This window comes from Lissotriton vulgaris, chromosome 1_1, assembly GCF_964263255.1.
Source record: "Lissotriton vulgaris chromosome 1_1, aLisVul1.2, whole genome shotgun sequence".
NCBI classification, from domain to species: domain Eukaryota; kingdom Metazoa; phylum Chordata; class Amphibia; order Caudata; family Salamandridae; genus Lissotriton; species Lissotriton vulgaris.
In genome coordinates, this window is record NC_141685.1 from 1518314140 (window position 1) to 1518340568 (window position 26429).

Genomic DNA, 26429 nt, shown 5'->3' on the forward strand with positions numbered 1-26429 from the left:
GAGAGCTGGTAGCTGTTGATGTGATCTTCTACTACTGACATTTAGAGGTATGGGCCCGCCCTGCTAAAAACCCAAATGAGACCTTCTTAGATATAATATAATATGCTAAATAGGGTGCGCGAAATATAGGTGATACAGAATTCTATAGATTTTTGCATTATAACATGCTATCACCTTTTGCTTATTATGGATTAGTGACTATGCTGATAACTCTGATTTTTATAATATGTATGTTGGTATTATATAAGATACTGCGTTTGAGAACTTTGCATTGAAAAATAAACATTTCAAACTTGCATGTGTGTTCTTTGGCTCCCAGTTTTGGTTTGTAATGGTTATATAACGAAAGAGTGTTCATGTGTTCCACGATACCTGAGGTACCCTAAGTTCATGTTCTGGATTGTCTAAGTCATTGGGAAGTTGTTAGTACCAATGAGACACTGTAGCTAGCTTGGTAAGGGGATTTCTGACACTAAGGTGAGTTTTGGGTCACCCTAACTCACCCAGGTTCTAGATCTCTGTGCAAAGTTCTGTGGGAGAACGGAAACCCTGCTACACAGGGAAGGCATGGCTTGGCAGTTCAGGCTGGACTGTTCCCATGAGGCACAGGGTCAGACTGATTTGCATATAGCCATATCTGAACTGGGGTGGCAGAGTGGGCTAAAGAACGGTAATGGATTAAACCCAGATCTTTTGACTGGGTGTGAGTGTTTGATTGGTTCAGATGCTCCGTCCATTACCACCCCCTTTTGTACCGCTTTTGGCCACCATAAGTGTGGCAGGGTATGCTCAGACGTGAGTCCCTTGCTCACTTTACCACTGGATTCAAGCAAGCCGGGCTGAAGACTGCTGGAATGCCAGAAACCGGTCCTCGGAAGCTTGTTTCCGGTCCAGGGAAGGCATGGCTTGGCGGTCCGGGCTGGACTGTTCCCATGAAGCACAGGGTCAGACTGATTTGAATATAGCCATGTCTGAACTGGGGTGGCAGAGTGGGCTAAAGAACAGTGATGGATTAAACCCAGATCTTTTGACTGGGTGTGAGTGTATGATTGGTTCAGATGCTCCGTCCATTACCAGCCCCTTTTGTACCACATACTCTGGTCGGCAAGGAAATTCCATTAATAAAATTCATTACTTCCTCCACAAAGCCTAGGTCATCATCAGGAACTCACAAAGGACAAAATTAATTTCTTTGCAACCTACTTTTTAGAAAGCAAATGAAACCTAAAAACACTCATGAGGCCTTCTCTGCAGAACAGTAAAATGTGTTCTAGGAAAAACAAATACACGGGTGATTATCGCTGTCACTACAAAGCTTCATTCTTAATACTCTATAAATGCTTTGCTTGCTTTCTCTACACATTATGTACATTTTTCAAACAGTTAGTGAAAAGGAAAATATCATGTCTCTTTTAAACTTAATAGCTTATATCATTATTTTATTTGGCTGTTATTTCTGCATTAATCATTTGCATTTGCAGCCGACTAGAAAAATACTGGAAATACTGATTTCCTTCCAGCACGCATTTGCGCAATTTCATCTCCCCGTTTTTAGTTTTAAACGGTTAATTTTCACACAATTTTGTTATTAATCCACGCAATGAGAAGTTTGATCCAAGCAGGTTTTATTTTGCAAAACCCTGCTCCATCAACATTTCCAAATGGACTGAAGCCAAATTCCAATATCCTACTTCAGTATACATGTCCTTACCATTCACATCACACTTGTTTCCCTAAATATCTGCAAACACATTACATATATACCATATGTTACAATTCTCAACATACACTGAAAATGATAATTTGATATTTGGGGATCAAAATTTCCTAATGCACATAAAGCTAACACTTGAGTGGTAATTCATGATGAGTTCGAAAATTATTTCCTTGTTGCCAGAGGGCACTTGCTTTCAGGGATCTAAGGATATGAGGCTTAAACCTTTAAGATTGTAGAAAAATAATGGATATTTTTACCATCTAAACATTTAAGGGGATGGCCTTCAAATATTCTAGTGATAGAACCCTCTTTTTGTGCTTCTCTTGGCCAGAGCCTGATGCCCGCCTGATATCAATCCATTCAAATTCTGGCCTTGCTAGTGCACCAGTACACTGCATTTTTTTAATCATGATGAAAAAGTTCTTGACGAAGCTTGACAAATAACATCCGAGGCATGTCTTACATTAAATGCTTGTCTCTGTTTCCATTTCTATGCATTTAGAAAACAACAAACGAAAGAAGCAGAATATCAAAAGAAGTTACTTTTCCTGCCCGGACCTTAAAGTCCTATTCGGTAAGAACATCTTGGTATTTGAGTGCCTGACACGGTCTTCGCGGATACTGTAAGAAAAGATAAAACATGTCTAAGTAAATATGTGTATATTGGGGTCTGGCGTGTCAGTAAAGCTATCTGCTGATGTATTGGTAACAATTCTCTAAACTAAACCCAGAGTGTGCCTTGGCTCCACCCAGAGCAGCATCACCCTCTCACTTCAAATTATTAGCTACATGGTGCATCCCTCAGCCTTTCAGATAGTGCTTCCATTGGAATGCATGGGGGACCAGTTGATGTTTGAAAGGAACACCCAACCGTTTTTCACATTCAATTCATTTTTTCCTTTATACATTTTATACAGAAAGGAATTATGTGTTGCTACTTTTCCCCAGAAAAAGCAAAACCTATAGGGCAGAGTGCACTGTGTTAATCAGTATGTGTGCAAGCAACGTATTTAAACAGCATTTTTGAATGCATGTGTTTACATGCGATGGTACACATTATGGGTAATGAAGTGTGAATAATGATTTTTACAGCTCGTGTGGGCACAGTGTTTGTGCAACTGCAGTTTTACACACTCAGTTTCCTTGGAATAATATTTGGAGGAAACTGTGCACAAAAGGCAAATGAGCTGTGTTTGCACTATTATTGTAATTGGCACAAAGGAAAACCCACACTCAAAAACATTGGAACACACTTTTTCTTTTGCCTTCATCTTGGAAGGAGTCCTTTTAATGGTGTAGAATACTGTTTTAGGTATGGTTTAGAGACAACTTTACCTGTTTCACCTGTTTATCAAAATTTACATTCTAAGTAATGCTACAAACAGAAAGGAGAAATGGACCAGCTTCCTTCATCTATTACTCTGTTACAACGTCATTCATATTTTTATTCAGGCCACGGAAAAAATCATACATAGTGTAGGACACTGGTTCATCCTCCTTTAGTCAGTGGCTTACAAGAAAAGTCAGTCAAGTATAGTATCAGCCCACAGGATAGCCATTTAGTGTTTGGTTTGTCCAGCATGGTTGATGACATTTTGCAGGCTTATTGTCCTGCCCCTCACCAGAAAGGTACACCTACAGACAAAGGAGTTGATGTCAATATGTGAACTTCTGCTTTCCCTGTTCATCATTTGAGCTCTTCACTGCTCAATGTGATCCTTGGTCTTGCTCTATCCTGCTCTCCTTATAAGGGCTTACTTAGAGTGATCCCGACTGCTGCTCTACTCTCTCCTCCTATTACCACGTAGCATTGCACCTTGTTTTATATATTGACTGCCTACATCATTATCATCAGCACTGTTACCACAACCATTTCCATTATTCCACCACCACCATAACCACCTTCAATATCATCAACACCATTAAAACTGCCACCATTACCACTGGAATAAACACCACTGTCACTAACTCCACCCTTACCCTCATTGTTTACCATTACCACCAACAGAACTACAAGTTCAAGTTCAAGTTCAGGAATTTGTATAGCGCGCTACTCACCCAGAGGGTCTCAAGGCGCTTGAGGGAGGGTGGGTGCATTACTTATCGAATAGCCAGGTTTTTAGTTGCTTTCTGAAGGAGAGGTGGTTCTGTGTAAGTCAGAGGTGAGTGGGGAGAGAATTCCAGGTTTTGGCCGCTAAGTAGGAGAAGGATCTTCCTCCCATGGTGGATCTGTGGATGCGCGGAATTGCGGCGAGGGCTTGATTGGATGATCGTAGTTGGCGGGTGGGTGTGTAGTAGGACAGTCGAGTGTTGAGGCATTCGGGTCCTAGGTCGTATAGGGCCTTGTGTGCATGGGTGAGGAGACGGAACGTTATTCTCTTGTTGACGGGGAGCAAGTGGAGATCCTTCAGGTGACCGGAAATGTGAGCATGACGGGGAATGTCCAGTATGAGTCTGGCTGAGGCGTTTTGGATGCGTTGGAGTTTTTTCTCTAGTTTGGCTGTGGTCCTGGCATAAAGGGTATTTCCATAATCCAGTCGGCTGGTGACCAGTGCGTGGGTGACTGTCTTTCTTGTTTCGGTGGGGATGCAGCGGAAGATTTTTTTGAGCATGCGAAGGATGTTGAAGCATGAAGATGAGACGGCGTTGACTTGTCTGGTCATCGAGAGGGAGGAGTCTAGGATGAAGCCCAGGTTACGTGCATGATATGTAGGTATGGGTGCTGTACCTAGGGCCGGTGGCCACCATGAGTCGTCCCAGTCAGAGGGGGATGATCCTAAGATGAGGACTTCCGTTTTGTCCGAGTTAAATTTTAAACGGCTGTTCTTCATCCATTCGGCTACTTCTTTCATTCCTTCGTGTAGATTGGTTTTGGCGGTGTTTGGGTCTTTGGTGAGGGAGAGGATCAGCTGGGTGTCGTCTGCGTAGGAGATGATGTTGAGGTTGTGTTGGCGCGCGATGGATGCAAGGGGACTCATGTATACGTTGAAGAGGGTGGGGCTGAGTGAAGATCCTTGTGGTACACCACAGATGACTTCGGTGGCCTCTGATTTGAATGGGGGGAGGTGGACTCTCTGGGTTCTTCCGGCGAGGAACGAGATGATCCAATCCAAAGCTTTTCCTTGTAGTCCGACGTTGTTGAGGCGTTGTATGAGTGTGCTATGACATACTGTGTCAAAGGCGGCGGAGAGGTCGAGTAGGATGAGGGCAACTGTTTCTCCGTTGTCCAGTAGCGTTCGGATGTCATCTGTAGCTGCGATGAGGGTGGTTTCGGTGCTGTGTTTGGCTCGGAAGCCGGACTCTGAAGGGTCGAGGGAATTGTTGGATTCAAGGAAGGCGGCGAGCTGACTATTGATGGCTTTCTCAATGACTTTGGCAGGGAATGGGAGGAGTGAGATGGGGCGGTAGTTCTTAAGTTCAGAGGGGTCTGCTGTGGGTTTCTTCAGAGGGGCGCTGAGTTCGGCATGTTTCCAGCTTTCCGGGAAGGTAGCGGAGTTGAAGGAACAGTTGATGACATTGCGGAGATGGGGTGCGATGATGGAGTCCGCTTTGTTGAAGATGTGGTGGGGACATGGGTCGGTTGGCGATCCTGAGTGAGTGGAGTTCATCAGGCGGATGGTGTCTTCAGTGGTGATTGGGTTCCAGGCGAAAAGGTTGTAAGAGTGCTGTTTTGGTTCGGAGGTGGGTGGAGTGGGCTGTTCATTGGACTGGTTTTCAAAGCTGTTATGTATGTCGGCGATTTTGTTGTGGAAGAAAGAGGATAAAGAGTCGCAGAGGGCTTGGGAGGGAGTGATGTCGTTGGTGCCGGCGGTGGGGTTGGTAAATTCTTTGACGATGTTGAATAGTTCCTTGCTTTTGTGGGCGTTGTTTTCGAGTCGATCCTTGAATGCTGATTTCTTGGTGGATCGGATCAATTGGTGGTGTTTGCGGGTGGCGTCCTTGAAGGTGGTCAGGTTGTCAGAGGTTGGGTTTTTTCTCCAGGTTTTCTCGAGGGTACGACATAACTTCTTGGATTTCTTAAGGTCATCGTTGAACCAGGGGGCCTTTTTGCTACCTTGTTTGATCTGATGGTTTTTCAAGGGTGCTAATACGTCAGTGCTGTGGGTGATCCATTGTGTGAGTTTGGTGGCAGCTTGGTTTGGGTCCGATGATATGGCAGGAGGGTTTTGGTTTAGCGATGTGAAGAGTTGGTCGGTGGTGATTTTGTTCCAGTTTCTTCGAGAAATAGGTTGTGGGGGGTTGTGGGTCGTGGTCTTTTTGTAGCTGAAGTGAACGCAGTTGTGGTCTGTCCAATGGAGAGCTGTGGTGTGATCGAAGGAGATGTGTTTGCTGGAGGTGAATATAGGGTCAAGCTTGTGTCCGGCAAGGTGGGTGGGGGTTGTCAACAAGTTGTTTGAGTCCGAGATTGGCCAGGTTGTCCAGAAGGGTGGTGGTGTTGCTGTTGTTTTTCTTTTCCAGGTGGAAGTTGAGGTCTCCCAGTAGAATGTAGTTCTCGGAGGTGAGGGCATGTGAGGCTGATGAAGTCGGTGATGTCTTTGTTGAATTGTGTGCGGGTTACTGGTGGTCTGTAGATGAGGGTGCCTCTAAGTGTGGTCCTGGGGTCGGTGTGGATCTGGAAATGAAGGTGTTCGGCGGTCGCTAGGTTATCATCGGAGCAGGTCGTGATTCAGATGGTGTTCTCATGGACGATGGCGATGCCTCCTCCTGTTTGGTTGGTGCGGTCTTTTCGGATGATCTTGTAAGCGTCCGAGATGGCTATGGCGGTGTCGGGCGCTGATGAACCGTTCATCCAGGTTTCTGTAAGGAAGGCGACGTCCAGCGATGCAGTGTCGAGTAGGTCCCAGAGTTCAGTGGCATGTCTGTGGACCGAGCGGGTGTTCAGCAGGATGCACTTCAGGTGGTTGGAGTTGGAGCTGTGTTTGGAGGTAGTGGATTTGGTGTGGGTCCTGGTGCAGGCGAACTTGCAGGAGTGGCAGGCGAATGGACCATGAGTGTGTCCTGGAGCAGCTTCGCAGCATTGTGGTGTGCATCTGGGGTTAAGGGCAAAGAGGGTAGCGACGTCAAACGTTATGCGGCTGAGTGGGTTTTGCGAAGACCTGGAGTCTGGCGCTGGGCACGGTCCAGGCGCGGACGGGCGTAGACGGGCTTACCTTTGGCGCACCTTCGGCGCGCATGGGGCGCGACCGCTGGGCGTAGGTCCATCTCTCATAAATGGATATTGGAGGGGGCGGAGGGAGGGAGGGGCAGCTGGGAGGCGGGAGCGAGGTGGGGGAGGGGCTGGAGGCACAACCACCAAATGGCAGCGACAACAAGGCAAACAGGACGAGACTGGGGCACGATGTGAAAATGCAGCTATGGGCACAATCAGGCACAAATTAAACTAAGGAAGCTATGAGGGCAATGCGAGCAGTGGAGCGCTATGATAGTACACAGGCACAATTCACAATTAAGCACAAATATTATTATAGGCAATGCGAGCGCTTGAGCAAAATTAAGCGCTACAAAACTGAGCAGGCAATTAAGCGCTACAAAACTGAGCAGGCAACAATTAAATGTGAGTCAGGCTGGTCAGAATTGTTTTTGGCAGCAGTGGGGAGCACAGCGCTACGATACCAAGAGGAGATACCAGGGAGGAGCGACCGCTACTGCAGGGGTCAGGCTGGTCAACTACTGCATCAACATCATTAACACAACCACTATTACCACCAGCCTCACCAATACAACCAACAAAACATTACCATCACCATTACTATTATTGCACTGCCATCACCAGTAACTCCACCACAATTACCACTCTGACTCCACCACTTTCACCACTATAAACACTGCTAATGCTACTTCCATCAACAACACTATCACCACTTTCACCACCACCACTATGACGAATACTAACACCACCACTAACAGTATCACCAAAACCACCACTATCGCCAACATCAACACTCCCACGATTGCTACCAACATCGTCACACCTGTTGCTGCTGTAACATCACTTATCTCACCGGCATTACTACCCTTACTACCACCACCACAGTGTTCTTGTGTGTCTCTGTGAGAGTTTGTGTGTAAGAGAAAAGGTGCTATTGACGTGTGAGAGATGTGTCTACTATCAATAATAAAGGCTTTTGGCTTTGCTTTTTTAAGTATATTTATTTATTTTCTCTATTTCTCCCATTATCAGTTAATTGTGAATATTTTCTTAATTTACAGCTATTTCACATGGTATGTTTATCTCGATCCCATGCAATCTGTATTTACCTCCTTTGTGTAATATCTTTTTGTGCAAAAAAGTTGCACTACGTGTGGAATTTAATATAATATACTAAATAAACAAATAAAAAATACTAAGGGAAGCAATTGAAAAATGTTAAACTGATGGGAGAAATTGTTTGCTCATTGATGTTGTTTCAACTCTGGCTTTACAAATACTTAGGATAACTATTTTAAATGTATACATACATAAAGTTATATATAGCGAGAGTAATGTGACGAGAATGTTTGGAAAATGAGCAAACATGTAAGTTAGGTCCTTAAACCTTGTTAAAAAGTCCTCTTAAATGTGTTAGATGAATGTGTGATATATAAGAGATCCTGAGTCCTTTCCCGTGTTCTGTATCATATATTCTGTAGGTCATCCAAGTGATTGTTGGGATCTCAGCAGTGTTTGGTGGAGTAATTGCTGTGAATATTGATGCGTTCACCCCTAGCCCGTATCTCTCTGTGACCTTCTTCTGGATCCTAGTGGCTGTAAGCAAACAACAATTTAAGTCTTTAAGTGTCTTGTCATATGATGTTCTATTATATATGTATAGTACTGTATGACAAATTTTCTTTGGCTTCTGAACTAAGATTGCTTAAATGCAAATTTAGTTAATCTCATATTAGCTAGACCATGGGCTGTATCATGATCAAGCACACCAGCCCCGTGCAGAGCTGAACCCCTGTTTTTTAGGTCAAGCTAGACAGTGCGTGTGCCCTCTCCTCGAGACCTGCTGTGATCAGTCATTGGGAATCAAGTACTTCCCCTTTCTTGCCATTGCTTTTCATTTGTCTATGCCAGTTTCCTTTAAAAATCCTTGCTTGCAAGTGGTCAGTCCTGCCTCTTTGTCCCTCCTTTCTCTCTTATGTTCCACCCACTTAGCAGGGTCTTAGTACTGTCTCATTCCGCTCTGGTTCTTTATCTGTTCTCTGGGAGACTATTTTTTTCTTGGTTTCCTGCTCCATTACTGTTTGTCTGTCTTCAGCTTCAGTGTCCTTGCTGCTTACATTTAAAAATGACATTCTTCCTGCCACCCAGCTTAATGCCTCAGTTGTATTACTACTGCTTCCCCTGCTGTGCCTCCAAATCCCTTGCATGTTTTTTCTGCTTCGGCACAGTGGTATGGGAAGGCTCTCCTTATGCCTTTTCATTCCAAGTCAAGTGAAAACAGGCCTGCAAATCTTGTCACTGCACTTTCATGTTTGGCTTTTGTTTGATCAGCATGCTAATCTACAGCTGTTCCCAATTGCCGTAGGGTTCAGCGCTGTGGGGAAACTGTGATTTTAGTGTGTCTTTGTGTATTGCTTTGCTCCGATCGAGTATGCACTTTACAGTGTCCCCAGGGCAAAAGCAGGGACCAGCTAGCGTGCTCCTGAATCAGTATGCATTCTACTTCCCCCCGTTGTACAACCACCAATTTCACGAGCGCTGCTCTGGTTTCACTTCCTTTGTTGTAAATTTCCTGGCTCCTCCATCTCACTTTTTCTGCTCCCCCTCCCAATCAGTTAGCAGGCTCCAGCAGAGCAGCAAAGCCAGGCAGACGGAGAAGGGGGCTTATGCTGCGGCCTGCCTCAATGCAGGGGGCACAGCTGTCTGTGCCTGCTCCTCACAGCTGCCCCGGCCGTGGATTGCCTCTGGTGAACTGCAGGTATGAGCTCTTTCTATGAGCTCTGTTGATCAGCGCAGTGCCCTTTCATGAGTGCCATGCTGGTTTTGGGGTTGTTAAAAACGGGAAGGTGGGGTTGTTAAAAACGGGAATATGGATAATTGGAGGTAAGTAAACAACTTAATTGATAAAATGAATTTCGTAGCACCCCTGCATCCACCCTGCCCCGCCTTTCTGCCCTACCGGAACTCCCTCCACGGGCCGCAGCTGGTAATTCCGTCTATTTCTGACATTCTCCTAATCCAAAGTGCAGTCTCGGGATGGAGAAAAACAAGTTCACAATACTTAAAGTCGCCAATTAATTAAATAAAGCAAGACAGAGTGGTCACAAAGTGCCCGGATTAGTTTTATTCACATTCAAACACTTTAGCGCCACTTAGGTTTGCCACTGAACATTTGTTTTTCAATTTTCTTGAAAACGGTGATTTCAATAACTGTTTTTCCTCTCCTTTCCTTCATCCACTCCCCTGTGTAATCGATCCAAAATTAAAAATGCTTTAGCTCAAAGTGTATTTTTAAGATTTTTTGCTGTTACAAAATGCCGCTTTGGGAGGGAGGGACAAAAAAGGTTGACAATACAATAAAGATTTAATTAACTAAATAAGCCAAGACAAATAGGACGCAAAGTAGCCAAAATGGTTTGATTCACACCCAAATACATTAGCACCTAAATTCAGCTCTGCCACCGGCTTGTTGTTTCTTCTGGCGAGTCACCTCACTCCTTGTGTCTCTAACTACACCCCCAGTGCCTCTAAACATGCCTCTGAAATTAACAGTCGTGCTGACCTCAGGTGAGTTCTTGCTTGCTGTGGTACCCCGGGTGAGCATGGCTGCCAAGTGACCTCGTATCATGTGTTGCACATTTAGCCAATAACTACACTGCATTTTGGGATTTGTAGTTTAGTTGTTAGCATCTTAAGTATGGGCTAAAAAATTGTTTCTTGTTCTGGTCGGTGAGCTTGGTGTTGATATGGCATTGTGTTTAATGTTGCAGCAAGTTATAGTTTCAGCACCATTAGCTCATGGTTTCTCTACTTTTTTGTGTTGAGAATGTGAACTTTTCAGTAAGGCTACACAAGTGTGCTGCTTCAAAGGGATTGTGTGCATATGAAGTCAAATACAAGTTTTCATTATCAGGTTATCCTTTTTGAAAGATATGATTCTGCTAGCATAGCATGTGATAGGTGCAAATTTGTTACGATAAGTCAAACTACCACATATTCCAGAAACAGGAACATTGCTGCGTTCATCATTTGCAGGTTGGTTTACTTACGTCTCACAGGGATGAGACTCGTGAGGAGAGTCAAAGGGTGCAAAATATGTGCCAAAAGTTGCAGAACTCTGTACGACGGTTGGTCAAATCTCAGGCTGATTTCACTTCAAGGTTCAATGAGGCAGAGATGAGAATTTCGAATTTGGAAGATGAACTGGCACAGCAGAAGGCAATGACGGAATCGCTATGCACAATCAAGGATGATACCCAGTGGAAAATGGCTGATTTTGAAAACAGGGCACAGAGAAACAACTTGCGAGTGATGCAGATCCCACAAGGGAATGAAGGACAGGATCCCTGCAAGTTTATAGTTGAACTCTTTAAAAATGCTTTTCCTGAATTTACCAGATGGGATTGGGATTAAGAGATTGAAAGAGTGCACAGGTTTCCTTTTAATATTCGACTTTTAGCAGGGCACGCAGAGACTAAGCCTAGACCTTTTTTGATTTCCTTTAACAGCTTTTTAGCTAGAGAGGAGGTCTTTTTGCTAGCACTTCCGAACAAGAAAAGAGCAGGGTTGGGGTCTGAGTTTTTTGTCACCATATTATGGAGAATCGCTGGCAGCTCCACCAGCTCATTATGCATTTTCAGGCCAAAGGGGCCCAAGCTTATTTAATGAACCCCGCCAAGCTAAAGGGTATTTTTCAGGAACACGCTCGCTTTTTCACAAATGAAGGATCTGCTAAGGGATCTTGAACTCTATTTAAGTTTAATAGGGTAACGATGTCTTGGCAGGATGTATCATGGTTGTATCACAATGTTAATCTATTCTGTTTCTCCTAATCTAACTCGCAATCCTGTGAATTTGAATGAATAGTCTTGTGAGCAAAGGCAGGGGACTCACGGAAAGCTTTACATCTACTGGACCATAAGTCCTAAAGCCTCGTTAAAGGGAGGGGGGAGAGTGGAGTAGGGGGGACTGGGGGTTGCGGCACTGAGGTGGGGTAAAAATCCACAGTTACAGTAAGGGAGTTGAATAACGAAACAGATAATTTACCTTTAAGCAGCTACTTATTGTATGACAAAATGCTAATATGGTGTCAGCAACCAATTTGTTTTTTGCCTTACAATGGTCTTGAGAGGGATTAAAATATGTTCTTTAAATGTTTCTGGTCTCAATAATGTCAATAAAAGGAAGAGGATAGCCGCAGAACTTCGAAATATACATCCTGACTTAATATGTCTTCAAGAAACGCATTTATCTTGGAGTGATCATCATCTATTAGAAGATTTAGGGTATTCTCTAATTGTTACCTCACAACAAACATCATTCATTTGTGGAGTTACAATCTTGGCTAAGCATAATGTATGCTTAGTGGGCCGATGCCTGGCAGATAAACTGGGGCGCTTTGCCATAGCAGAATTAGGTTTGGAGGGTTGGCAAATCACATTATGTACCATTTATTGATATAACTTACATGAGGCATTAATTTTGGAGGACTTAAATTTAGAGTTGGCTTCATGGGCGACTCCGCTGATTGTGTGCGGAGATATAAATATTAATCTATCTAACCAAAAAGTTTATAGAAGGACCTCAATATTATAAGGGATACAAACCACGGATTTTTAGAGCTCTTCACAATTTGTTAAAAGATCACGGTTTGGTTGATGCATGGGGTAGTCTATTCCCTAGAGATTTAGGGTGCACGTTTTATTCTTTTTCTCCTAAAAAACTGACTGGACTATTTTTTTTGTCTTCTACTTTTTTAACTGGGGCGGCTATGCAAATATCTCCTAGGATCGCCTCTGATCATGCTCCTATTGTTATAGAAATTCCAGTTTTAGGGGTTGTTCCTAAAATTAGAAATGTTTCTTTTGACCGGAAATATGTGCATATGATCAATTCAGGGAATATATGTCGAATTGGATAATGGAATTTTTTTATAACAACAACCAATCTGCTTGTATAAATATTATATGAGATTCGTTTATGGGGTGTGGAACATTGAGAATGCAAGGAAATATCTGGCCTATAAAAAGCAATGTCATGAGTATAGGAAAGCAACGGGGAGATGTCTGGCATTAAGGCTGCGCATGAAAGAAACCTCCCGGCGCATTGCAGCGTTAAAGGACAGGTCAGGAGAATAGAGCAGTGATCCGCAAAAGATTTCGGCTATTTTTCATAATTTTTATACGGAGCTTTGTATACTAGAGGAAACGGGAGGATGAAGCTGATAATACAATGCTTGGGGGACCCTTTAATCGACTAGATTCCAGTGAAATTGAGTTTTTGGAATCTCCAATTACTTTGGAGGAGCTAGAAATTGCAGGTTAAAAGCTTAGCAATGGGGAAAGCTGCGGGCCCTGACAATCTACCAGGTGAGATTTATACGTTTTTTTTCACTCAGTTAAAAAAGGAGGTGATGTTAGCCACTTTTAAAGCAGCACAAGCAGGACTGGTTCCTAAGTCATGGGATGAAGCCATCATAGTGATTTTTAGTAAGAAGGGTAAAGACCCGGAGCTACCCGGATCATACCGCCCTTTTTCTTTGCTTAACTGCAATGGTAAAATGTATTCGAAAATATTAGCTAATCACATATCAAAGGTTATTACTTCATTAGTATCACTTAATCAGCATGGGTTTATTTCGAATACGGGGACTGTTACACATGTCAACAAAGTGCTGACTCTTTTTGATATTGCTCAAGCTGAAAAACGGAAATTGGGGTTAATCTTATTGGACGCCGAAAAAGCGTTTTATCGTGTGGCCTGTCATTAGCTGTGGAAAGTGATGAACCGGGGCGGGCTTCGGGAAAGGCTTTATGACTACTTTACAGGTGTTATATACTTCACCAGTCGCTAGAATCATGACCATGGGTATAAAATCAGAGGTGGTTAAAATTACAAGAGGAACTAGGCAAGGATGTCCCTGCTCCCCATTACTGTTTGCTTTATATATAAATCCTTTTGTTGAAACATTTTGCCATAGTCCTTTAATTAAACCTTTTATTGTTCAGGGTATTCCGCACTCGGGTTTCGCATATGCGGATAACATAGGTGTGACCTCAGAAGATCCGGCTATGGCTCTTACAGAGATTGAGTGGTTGGCAAGTGATTTTGGTGAAGTTTCCGGCTATAAACTTAATGTTGGTAAAATGCAAAAGTACTTATAATATTGTAATACAAGATTCTAGATTAGTAGAGGAAGTCACGTACCTGGGCATTAAAATAAGAACATCAATGAAAGAATTAATAGATGTAAATTGGGCAACAATATTGCTGTATATAAGAGATTCGTTAGACAGATGGGGACGACTTCATTGTACTTTAATAGACAGAGGCAATATTATAAAGATTAATATTTTACCAAAGGTATTGTATTTATTTAGATCCTTTCCTTTGGAAGTATCATCAACTCAACTGCAGCAATTGCAATCCCTTTGTTCCAAATTTCTCTGGGCTCCTGGTAAACCCCGGCGGGCTATGAGATTTATGACTCTTCCAGTTGAAAGAGGTAGTCGTGCCATACCCAATTTTGTTATGTATTACTATGTTTGTTTTTTGCAAAAAATGTGTATATTATAGACTGGGGAGGATGTTGGTAATATAGCAGAGGCTCCATCTATATTCTATTTACTTTTAGGGTCCGAGGCTAGAAGATGTTTATTTAAAGAAATCGATGGTAGCTATTACAAAAGGACTAGATTTTAAAGTTTTGGAAGCTGCATTTAAAGTTTGGAGGAAACTACGTCAAATGTTGGTTTTGGAAGGGTTAACATATTACACGCCTATGAACGCATTAAAATTGCTCCCTTCTATATTTTGGGACAGGGTGGCTTTAGGCTGGTGGAATAAGGGCATTGTGCAGGTGGGAGATTTTTATGAAGCATGATTTACCGAACTCTCAATTTTTTGAATATCTTCGAATATGTGACTTTCTCAGCCAGAAGAATATGACTTTGACATTGAATTCTTTGATTGAGGCTGTACGACGTTAAGAAAAAGTTGGTGGGTTATATAAAATAGTATTATCTACTAGACTGGATGATTTGGAGAAACAAGAGGTGTATTGGCTAATAACTTTGGAGGAACAAGATTTATCTATAGTAAATGCTATCACTAGGTCAAGGGAAGTTCTCCTATCAGCTAATCTAAAAGCTCAATTTTTGAAAACAGTATTTAACTTGTACTATACACTGGTTCGTATGCCTAAATGGGGAGGGCGTCATGATGGTAAATGTTTTCGATGGGGGTGGGAAAAGGCAGATATTATTCATATATTTTAGAGCTGCGATAAACTGAATAGCTATTTGCACAGCATTGAAATATTTCTGTCGGCAATTCTTGGTGTTAAGTTTAAGATTTCTCTGGCCTTAATGCTATTAGGGATAGGTCAAGATGTTAAAAAGGGAAGTCCCCTGTATAAACACAGTTTTTTTCTTTTTGTTGTAATGACGGCTGCACGATTATGTTTTGCATCCGATTGGGTCCAACTAGACCCTCCAGCGTTTGAGTTTTGGTGGGCCAAATTGTATAACTTATTTAACTTAGAATGGAGCTTGTACTCTCTAAAGGGGGTAAGAAAGCGTAAACTTGGTATGTATATATGGGGGGCCTTTTATGATCACATGAATGTATGATGTTTGAAGGCTTTAATTTTGCTAATTTCGCAGCTTTTGCTTTCTCTCCTTTTTCTGTAACTGTGAAATAATAAAACAAATAAAAACAAAATGAAGGTTGGTTTACTTATGGTTTTACAGCACTAGAAGCCTTGGGGTTCTAAATAAAGTGCCTAGCCATATAAGAACGTCCTGTTCTGTAGCTCGCCCAGTCCAAGACTCATCCAGCTGCTTCTTCCTCCTAGTATCCTGAGCTCCCTCCTTAACTTCCAACTTGGCACCAGAGTCCCATTTCTGGGACGCCTGGCCTCCCAGCAGCATAGAGCAAGATCCTATTATGCTGCCACCCATCCATTTTGTTGTGTGGACTTAAACACACTGTCGGCATAAAACACAGATGTACTGTGCAATGATTGCTAACTGTTCAACGGACCCTCAGACATTCTATGTTATACATGATTGCAAAGTTAAAAAAAACTTGAGAGCAACCCTTCAAGAACAAAGGGAACTGGGTTAAAGTATCCGATAAAAAAATGTTGTTCCCCGTCTAATTTTGAATATTTCACTTACTGCCTCCAAATCATACTCCTCACACACTTACATACAATGCATCCAAACTATAAGCCTTATTTTTAGTAAACACTTCTCCTTTATTGAAATTTTATTTGTATACAATGATAAAAATATTTAAAAATCAGAAAAGTCATATACAATTCATAAGATTGTTATACAAAGGAGACCACAGGCAATGTCATACTGGATTATCCACTCCTATATGTAGTAGTCCTTTATCTACACTTCAATTGTATTTTGCACATATTTAACATTTTATTACAGGCAAGGAACCACATCCCCTTTTGTACAATACAGTATAAATAATAATGGACAACTGTATTTAGATGTTACATCTAGCAATAAGTCTCCCATGTAAAAACATACATCTACTTTTGAATTAAAAAAAAACAATAAAACAAGTTGTCGACGCAACGTTTCGGTGGACTTAGACTGGTTGACACCAACTTCTTTGGGGCAAACTTTGGTTTAAAAGCAGTGTTGTTCATTCTATAGATAAAAACAATTAATAACTAAATATTCAATAAAGGAGGACCTTTTATATCCACCAAAAAACAGGCTATAGATCTTGGAAACATATTGCACTCTCTAATACTCCATTTGTATTCATCTATGACAGCCACTCCTATGTAATGCTCAAATAATTGTCCGTCAATCATCTCCTAAACTATTCACAACCAATATTTTCTCAAAGTAACAACTTCACGAAATCCACTTTCATCTATACTAGCATTCTCTCCCCAGTCTTTCTTGGCAGTTACTTACTATCAGTTGGTCTTATCAATAGAGTAGGTATCAATCTTCTACGGTGATTCACTCCCTTTTAATTCAAGTCAGCAATAGGTCGGGGTTTCCTCTCCTTTCTCCCTTGTTTTCTGTAAGGATATATATTGATAAAATGATCATGTTTGATGATTTACCTCTAATTGTATTATCTATTTTTAATATTTATACATGGTTTCTCACCTTTGATTTCAAGAGATTTTTAGATGTTAGTCCATTGATCCATAGGCTGTTCATAGCTGAAGTCTGATTCTCAAATTAGGATTATGGCGTGGGCCTCCTTAGTTTCTTCACCCATATGTCTTATCTGATTTTTAGGTTTAAAGCATTTTATTGACACTTACAAAAACAGAAAAACAGTTGTCGCAAGGAATCAGTGCTATGACACAACCATGTAGGAGCGCATTCGGCGCGCAAAGTCCCATGGAACTAAATGCCCATCCGGGCTCAATGCTTGGTGCGTATGCAGCGACAATAACATTAAAATAAACAACCCCCATTCTCAACTCCCCCCCCACTCCCACCCCTTCAGTCCTGTCTCATCCCCTCCCCATCCAGTGCTAAGTTCGCTCTCCCGCCTCACCCCTCCCACGCCGCCTCCCCCTCTCAGCCAGTTCTAATCTAAGACTCATCGATCAGCTGAATCAGCAGTTGATGTTAATCTCAAAAGTCAGAGGTATCGTGGACATGTGAGTTCTTTAAATTTCGTAACCAGTAGTGAGTGAAACGGTTGCCACAAGTCGTTAAATTGCTCCACCTCTCCCGCCACTGTGAGCGACAACTTCTCCATGCCCAGAACATGCCATAATCTATGCAGCCAGCCCGTAATGGAGGGGGGTGTGGTGGTGCGCCAGTGTATAAGGATGTTTTGAACCGCTGAGCCCAGTGCTATTGCAATCTGCCTGCCCCTACGGGACTATAGGGGGTACATCAACCGGTTGGGCAAGCCCAACAGTACATACGCAGGGAAGCGTGGCAGCTCAATGTCAAAGTGTGTGTCAATCTCGTCCAAGACCTCTTTCCAGTAGGGGCACAGCAGAGGGCAATCCCACAGCACATGCATAAGTGTGCCTATCTGTCCACAAGCCCGCCAGCATGTGTCCTCAATGTTGCGATTCATTTCATGCAATCTTTCTGGTGTGTAGTACCAGTAAGTGGTTACCTTAGTGAAGGTTTCAGTAAGTCCTGTGTGGTATGCGGAATGGCGTGCTCGGTATGAAATCTGGTCCCATTCTGTGTGACTCAGTGTCCTCCCTAATTCTCGTTCCCAACGTTCCCTACCTGGGTTATAGAGATGAGAGGAAGGAGGCTGCAAAAATTTGTAGAGGTCAGAGACTAATTTTGCATCTGAGGTGCGTGTCACAAGCCACTTCTCGTAGGGTAGAAGCCTCCTATCCGCTGATTCACGCACCTGCAGCTGCAGCGCCCAGTGGAACACCTGCAAGTAACGCATTCTCTCCGTTTCAGGTAGTTGATACTCTCGCCTGAGATCCTGAAATGGGATAACGCCATCTGGAGTATATATATGGAACAGCGTCCTGCACCCCGCAGTCAGCCATCGTGTGAAGGCCCCCTGTTCCATCCCGGGGTTGAAATCCGGGTTCTCGACCAATGGCGTGAATGGCGAGGGGAACGTGGTGAGACCATGCATGATATTAGTGGCATCCAACATCTTCATCGGGACTCGCGTGATGAAAGACGCATACAGATTGGGAGGGCGGTGCGCCCTGCGCAAGAAGGGCACCTCTTGTAGAGGCCGGCCCGCTACTGCCTGGTCTTGGAACAGCCAGTGTTTATCCGACTCCCATCTGCTCCACTCCACAAGATATTGCAGTTGTGCCGCCTGGAAATACTTGCGTAAATCCGGTATACCCAGACCCCCTGCTTCAGGGGCTAGCGTGGATAAAGCCCTCTTCAGCCTAGGTTTGCGGCCCTGCCAGATGAAACGTGCAAGGTCCGCTTGAGTCTGTTGGATCCACCCTTTGGGGGGTTGGAGCGGCAGAGCCCGGAACAAGTACAGAACCTGTGGTAGGATCGTCATCTATTCTGCTGAGCCAAGATAGCGTGCCTCTGTTCCAGCGTCCCAGTTCTTCCTTAATTTTCTTCCCCAAAGCTGCATAGTTGGCGGTTACCATAGCGGGCAGGGTAGGTGCCAATAAGATGCCCAAATAAGGCACCAGGTCCCGCGACCAGCGCATGGGGAAGAGGTTCTGGAGTTCGGTTTGCGTGGCAGTGGATAATGACACATCGAGGGCCTCCGACTTCCCATGTTCATTTTGAATCCTGCGACCATCGAGAAAGCCTCTAGCTCTGCGATACATGCTGGGAGTGTCCTCCCTGGTTCAGCCAGTGTCAGTATAATGTCATCCGCGTAGAGGCTAATTGTGTGGGGATACCTCCCCATCCTCACTCCCTTCGCGTTCGGGTTCTGGCGTATCCGTTGGGCAAGGGGCTCCATATATAGTGCGAAAAGCAGCGGGGATAGTGGGCACCCCTGTCTGGTGCCCCTCTCTATCGCAAACCTCTGGGAGCTGCAGCCATTCACCCGTACCACCGCAGATGGAAACCGGTAGCAATTGAAGACTAGGGTGCGGAATTTCTCCCCTATTCCCACCTTCGCCAGGACCCGCTCTAAATAAGACCAATGTACCCGGTCGAACGCTTTCTCCGCGTCTACGGCTAAAAGCATTCGCTCTCCGGGAATCCGGGAGGCCTTCTCTAGGATGTGAACCACTCTTTTGGTATTGTCTACCGTCTGCCTCCCGGGTACAAATCCTGCCTGGTCCGGGTCCACCAGTCCCGGTAGGTGAAGTGCCAGCCGAGCCGCAAGGATCCCAGTGTACAGCTTAAGGTCAATGTTCAGGAGAGAGATCGGTCTGTATGAGCTGCAGTGAGTCCGGTCCTTCCCTGGTTTGGGGATTACCAACACGGTTGCCTGGAGTAGATCAGGTGGGATAGCTCCAGGAGCGGAGAATGAGTTGAAGAGCCGGGTGAGGATAGGTGCCAACGTGGAGCAGAACGTTTTATAGAAGAGGGACGTATAGCCGTCAGGGCCTGGAGCCTTTCCATGTTTAAGTTTAGAGATAGCGGTAATCACTTCCTCAACCTGAATGTCTCTTTCAGGTATTCCGCTTGCTCCGGAGTGAGGGAAGGGAGGGTGACCGAGTCCAGATAATCTGCCTCCGTATGTGCCAACGGGGGTTCACCGGTGTATAGTTCTGCATAGTACTGACGAAAACCCTCCGCTATCTGGCTGTCCTCCATGACTGTCACTCCGTCGGAGACCGAGAGCTCCTTCACCAACTGCCGTTGATGCGCTACTCGGAGTTTGTTCGCCAAAAGCCGGCCGCATCTGTCTCCCCTCGTGTAATACGCGTGTTTCAAACGTAACGCTGCATACTCCGCCCTATCCGTATCCAAGGCCGACAGGAGTTTCCTCGCTGCCTTGAGTTGCCTCCAGATTCTAGGGGCTCCTGTAAGCTGGTGTACCTGTTCCAGCTCCCGTACTTTGTGCGTGAGTTTGTCTCGTTTGTGTTGCCGCTCTCTGTTTTCTGCTGACGATATTGCTATAAATTCCCCTCTGAGCACCGCATTCAATGCTGCCCACTGCGTCGCTAAGGAAGTGTGGGTATTATCATTGTGGGTCTGATAATTGCGGACCGAGTCCGTGATGTGCTTCACTACTGTTTTTTTATGCAATAGAGTATCCCTGAGGCGCCAAACTCCGCGCGAGGGGGACACCGGTGGTAAGCGAAATGTGCGTGTGACAGGCGCGTGGTCCGATAAGGAGAGAACCCCCATTTCGGAGGCTATGGCTAGGTCACAGACTGGCCCTGTGACCAAGAGGTGGTCCAATCTCGCATAGGTCTTATGCGCATGCGAGTAATAGGAGTAGTCTGACGGTGGGATGGAGGCGGCGCCAGAGGTCGTGGAGATCCAGGTCTTCCATTTGGGATTTGCCCACCTTTGAAATCTCTCCCGTTTGCGGGTACCTCTGTGTTGATCTATCTAAAGACGAGTCGAAGACCATGTTCAGGTCTCCTCCTATGATAATGTACCTATCTGAGGTGGCTGTAATATCTACTAAGGCCGAGTTGAAAAATCGCTCTTGATGTTCGTTGGGGCTGTATATCGACCCAATGGTAAACACCAGACCTCCTGATTTAACTCTATACTCTAGGAGTCTCCCTTTTTGTTCTGCAAATTTATGTAAAACCTCCCCTTTAAATGTTCAGGACACAAGGATTGCCACCCCGGATGTCTTGGTAGTGTTGGAGGAGAAAAACTGTGTTGGGAATTTGTGAGATCGCATCCTATGGCAATCACGGGCTAGTAAGTGGGTCTCTTGCAAGAGACAGATATCTGCCTGTGTGTTTTCCAGCAGGGATAGAACCGCCCTCCTCTTGACTGGGTTATTCAACCCCTTCACATTAAGGGTGACAACCTTAAGGGCTGCCATCGGTGTAGGGAAAAATGTAGCGCAAGCACTGAGTCATAGCTCCGGTGAGGCGGCACTGAGAAATGTAGTGTGCAGGAGCTCTGTCAGGCCAGAGTAGATGCATCAAAAGCACTGGACGATCCCCACTCTCCCTCCCCCAACTCCCCCCGAACTTCCCCTGAACTTCCCTTCCCTGTCCTCCCCCCTCCCCCACACCTCCCTCAACAACCCCTTCGCACACACAACCAGTCTCTTCCAACCCCCTCCCTTCTTCCCTTCCCACACCCCCTGAAACTCAAACAACCTTTAGTCCCAGTCATGTCCCAAGTGGACAAGTCTGTGGTGAATTACCTGAGTGGATGTCCGGCCACATACTCCTCCCCACGGCCCCCCACCTCCCTGAGCCCCACACCTGCAATATCAGTAAGGGTGTGATGTTCTCCCCCGGAGTGTTTCTATGCCGTCAATGCGACATCACCATTGGAAGCCGTGACTCTGGCCACTTCGGAAACGGCGTTTGCCATGCTGGCTCTAATGGTGGGTGAGTCTGCTCTCAGGGGTGTAGCAGGGGCCTGTCTCCTCGACACTCTCTGCCAGCCGTCTCTGGGGCCTCGTCTCTGGCTTGGCGTAGCTGTATCTTTCTCCTCCGCGGTGATCCCCAGAACCTCTCATGTCTCCTGCAGCGATCGTAGTTGGTGCATCATGCCATTACACTTAAAAATAAGGCGGAAGGGGTGGCCCCAGGCATAGGGCGTTTCGTGCTCTCTCAAAAAATCGGTCGCAATCTTACATGCTTTACGTTTCTGAAGGGTGATAGCGGATAAGTCCTGATACAGAGCAACAGAATGACCGCGGAAGGTGAAAGATTGTTGTTTTCGTGCCTCAGTCAAAATGCGCTCCTTCAATGGGAAGTCTGGGAGAAAGGCCAAAATGTCCGGTGGTGGTGCCGACGCACGTCTCGGCGGCCCTACTCTGTGCGCCCTGTCAATCCAGATGGGAAACTCCGCTGTTTCTCCCAAGATCTCCATGAATGCGTCTCGTAAGTAACCGGCTACATCCGTGCCCTCTTCTTTAGATGGAATTCCCCGGACCCGAATGTTATTTTGTCAAGACCTGTTTTCAAGGTCCTCGTTGTTGGTCTCGTAGGCGCAACACCTCCTGTTGCAGCTGTACAATTTCATCGTCAAGCCGGTGGTTTGTGCTCTCCACAGTGGCCAACCGCTCACCCAGGCTGTCCACTTCTCTGTGCACTTCTCGCACCTCTCCCGCTACTTCCTGCTTTAATGTTTGAAAATCATCTCTGAGGGTGCTGAAGAGGGACTCCAGGAAGGACCTAGTGACGGAGGTCGGTGACGGTTGGCCCCTGTCTCCTCTTTGCTGGGTCCTGCTGAGCATCTCCGGGAGAGTGCGATCCCCTTTCTTGCTACCCCTGTTGTTCGCCATCGTGGTAGGGATACGGGCCGGATCCCTTGCTCCACCTGCTCCACTACATCAGGCTCTCCAGACGTCTTCCGGGATCTACTGAGAAATCCCCGCCAGGTATCACTGGTCTGCTCTGGAGACCCTCCGTCGGGGCCCTCCGCTGCGAGACCGCAGCCGGGACCTCAAATTCTGCTGCTCTGCTCGTCTGCACTGCTGGGGCCCGCTGGTCTCCCGGTGGGGCCGACACCGCCTTGTTGTAAGACTCTCGGATAGGTGGGATCGCTCCGCTCCGAGCAGTCTCCGTTAGAGGCCTTGCTGGTGGGCCGCAGCTGCGATCCCTGGTGCTGCCGTTCCGCCCGTTGTCTCTGCTGGGCCTTGTTAGGCACCGACTGCGGCCCAACACCTCCCGGACATACAGGCAGATGTAGGCCTCTCGCGGCGTTTCCCTCTGTGGCTACTCCGGCACCGCCGTGCTCCGGTGCCCCCGGCGCAGTAGTCGCCGGCCGGTTAGTGTGGGCCAGTCCGCACTTCCTGAGCTGTCTAGGTCACACGGGACCCCCTCTGTATCTTCTTTCGTCTTTTAGCCTGGGGGGGGCTCCGGAGGGAGGTCAGCACCTAGGACCAGGGGCGGAACTCCGGGCTTCGCCTCCGTCGGCGTCGGGTCACTCCCAGCGAGCGTCTGGTCCGCCAGGCCGCAGCCGAGGCCTCAATTATCGCCCTGCAGCGGTCCTTCCGGCGCAGGTCCACTCGCCGGGCCTTAAGCCGCTCCCCGGGCAGTCCGGGCGCTGCGGAGTCCTTCTCTCTCCTCCGTTCTACACCGGGCCGAGGGTTAGCGCGGTGTGCAGCGGGCTGTGTCACCTTCTTCTGTTCCTCGGAGGTCGACCCCATCTCCTTAGTCTCTCGGTCCCGACCTCCGATGCCGTCCGGTAGGCTGTACCGGGATCACTCCGAGGCCAGTTCCTTTGCCAAAGACTTTGCCCCGAGCTCCCCTGCCTGTCCCGGCGCTGTTGAACGCCAGCGGGTGGAGAAGAAGCTATATTTCAAGGCTTGGGCCTAGTCGTATCGGGGAGCCGCGAGGAGACGCGTCCTCTCACGCCGCCATCTTGGCCACGCCCCTTATCTGATTTTTAAAGCCACTTTTTATATGTCATCAGCCTCAGGATCTGTAGGGTATCCAAGTATAACCTTATAAATAACCAAACTTCAAACACATTTTATGTTTATGTACTTTTATTCTCTTATCAAATTTCACCATTATTTTTCTCAAAGTTTCGCCTTTCCTCTTCCTAAGTAGTCATACTAAACTCTAGGGTCCAAGCATCAAATGAATACACTATCTGCATTGCAGACAAATTTTTTCCCTTTCTACAGAACCTTTTATATCATGGGGTAGTAATTTCATAGGGTTTCTATTTAATTTCACACTAATGTGGCAATAGATACAATTTCCTCATAAAAGACAATGTTCATGTCTTATTACAAATAAAAATATAATATTATACGATGCCTCAAATAATCACTCTTTGCCACTGTGCCTATTGCTCATTGCCTGTGCTCATCTTCTTTGAAAACCATTCACACATCTAGACAGTGCTTACCGTGCTCAATAATGCCCTTCCCAATGGATCTAGAGTCCCCTGCATATTAGCGTTTTGCAGTCGGACAGTGTCAGTATATATAGGCTTGGCATCTCAAGCTTGTTTAGCCAATATCCTCCTCTTCATTACAATCTTCCTGGTAGGATCCTGAGCACTTCTGTGGTCATTTAAGGATCAAACCAGTCAGTTTCAACCCCTTTGGATGGCGCCCATCTTGTAATGTCAGTTCCTTACCAATACACATGGCATTACAATAGTTTAAAACTGTCAAATTGAGAGGTTAAATCTATTCCCTGATATGAATGACAAAGCTTAATTTAAGATCTCTGGTGATATTATCCTAAAAACCATACATGAGGATAAACAAGCAATTTTAAGCGGGTTGGATTTAATAACAACAACCTTCGAATATCACTACTCTTATCTATCCTGATTTTAATGACATTAGAGGAGGTTTTTCCTAATTACAGAATAACAAACTTGAATATCTGATTTTCACCCCGTTCTCCTCCTCAAATAATATTATGATAGAGATTTTACCTATTCTTAATAGAGCAACATACTTAGTGATTGCTATTAATATTATATTTGCATGCATTAATTAATTCATTTATAGAGACATGATAATACAGAAAGAATTGTATAAAGGGCTATCATACATACTAATATATCATATTATATTATATTATATTTATCCTCTGTCATATTCAAATGTAGCATCGCTATTTTTCATCTTCGATTGATGGGCAGAGTTCTAGCTAGAATGGATCTATCCTAGATGTAAAATTGTTAAATATTAGAATGTTTCAAAGGATCTAGGCTTCAAGATCAATTAATATAAAAGTTCCTATCTTAAAATTATTTCCCATTCCTTCCTGTTATTAATCTAATACATTTCATTCGAAATCCTTCAGTAAAATACATTTAAATCATTAGTTAAATACATTAATTTAAAGTAAAGCATAACGTACATTGGTAAAAATGCCTATCTTGCTAAAAGCAATAATAACAAATAGCATTTTAAATGCTTACATAATGTATGGTAGATTGCATTGTTCATTATCAAATCGCACACCACTATATTAGTAATTGTGCCATTTTTCTAAAAACGACTGGTTGGAGTTGTCATATTTACAACTCCATATGTAAGTCTTTGCTTCCGCACTGGTTTGGCTATTCATTGTATCTCTATAGCAATCCTTTTACCTAAATTACACAGAGCCTCCAGCACATAGTGCATATATGTAATTATACTAGTGCAATATCGTGAAAAAAGTGCATTGTGCATAAAGTATATATAATAACCACACATAACCTTTAAAAACCACATTTCTAAATTAACTGACTGAGCCCAGTCAGAATAATAGAAAGGAAGACCGTCACATGTTTGCATTACCATTACAAGTTCATGATTGTTATATTCAGCAGATACAAAGTTACAACATCATCGCAATAATGTTCCATGTGTGGGTGCCATGACTTGTAAGGAATTGGCAATTTAACCCCCTTAGTCAGTTTTTACTCATAGAATCGGGGGAGCAGTACTCATCATCCATAGACCGATCAAAGTATACCGATTGTACATTGCAATTAGCTTCATTCAATTCATGGTTCTTGAGTCCAAAGTCCTTGCTCACAATAAAGGTTGTTAAGTCAATTTGATTCACACTTTAGAGGATCCACCATAGACACGTCTGAATTTCATTTTTTCAATCCTGAATATTTTAGATACTGTTGAAGAAGCAGAACAAAATTCCTGTTAATTCCATAATTGTGTCATCAGTTACTAATCAATATTAAAAACCAAATAAACTCTCATTTGTATTAAAACCATATTTTACAATCTATAAAAATAGTAGTCAATATCAAATATGAATAAATAAGCAAGATAAAACAATTCTTTGTAAAACATTCCTGTTGATTAATATTGTAGTATTCCCCATGTTAAACTGACACTTGGGTCATGATCTTGATATTTGTTAGATCACATCAAATATGGTATATCTAATGTCCTTCTCTATCTAATGCAGACAGGTATAGAGCTCCTCTGTCACATTTAACCCATTAGGCTGTTTGCTGTTGAGCTGTAAGATGTATCTTGTCTCAAGCTTTCTAAGGTTGGCCTCTCTGTCGCCTCCTC

At 44.6% G+C, this 26429-nt stretch overlaps 1 protein-coding gene across 1 annotated transcript in view; it reads left to right on the forward strand.

The window, feature by feature from the left end:
- The window catches only part of MLC1 (modulator of VRAC current 1), a 415388-nt gene that overhangs the window by 200846 nt on the left and 188113 nt on the right, over nt 1-26429 (forward strand). Inside the window, exons 7-8 of the mRNA XM_086936780.1 lie at nt 2220-2291; nt 8348-8464. Of these exons, the coding sequence (XP_086792906.1) occupies nt 2220-2291; nt 8348-8464 (189 nt within the window). The remainder of the gene's footprint in view (nt 1-2219; nt 2292-8347; nt 8465-26429) is intronic.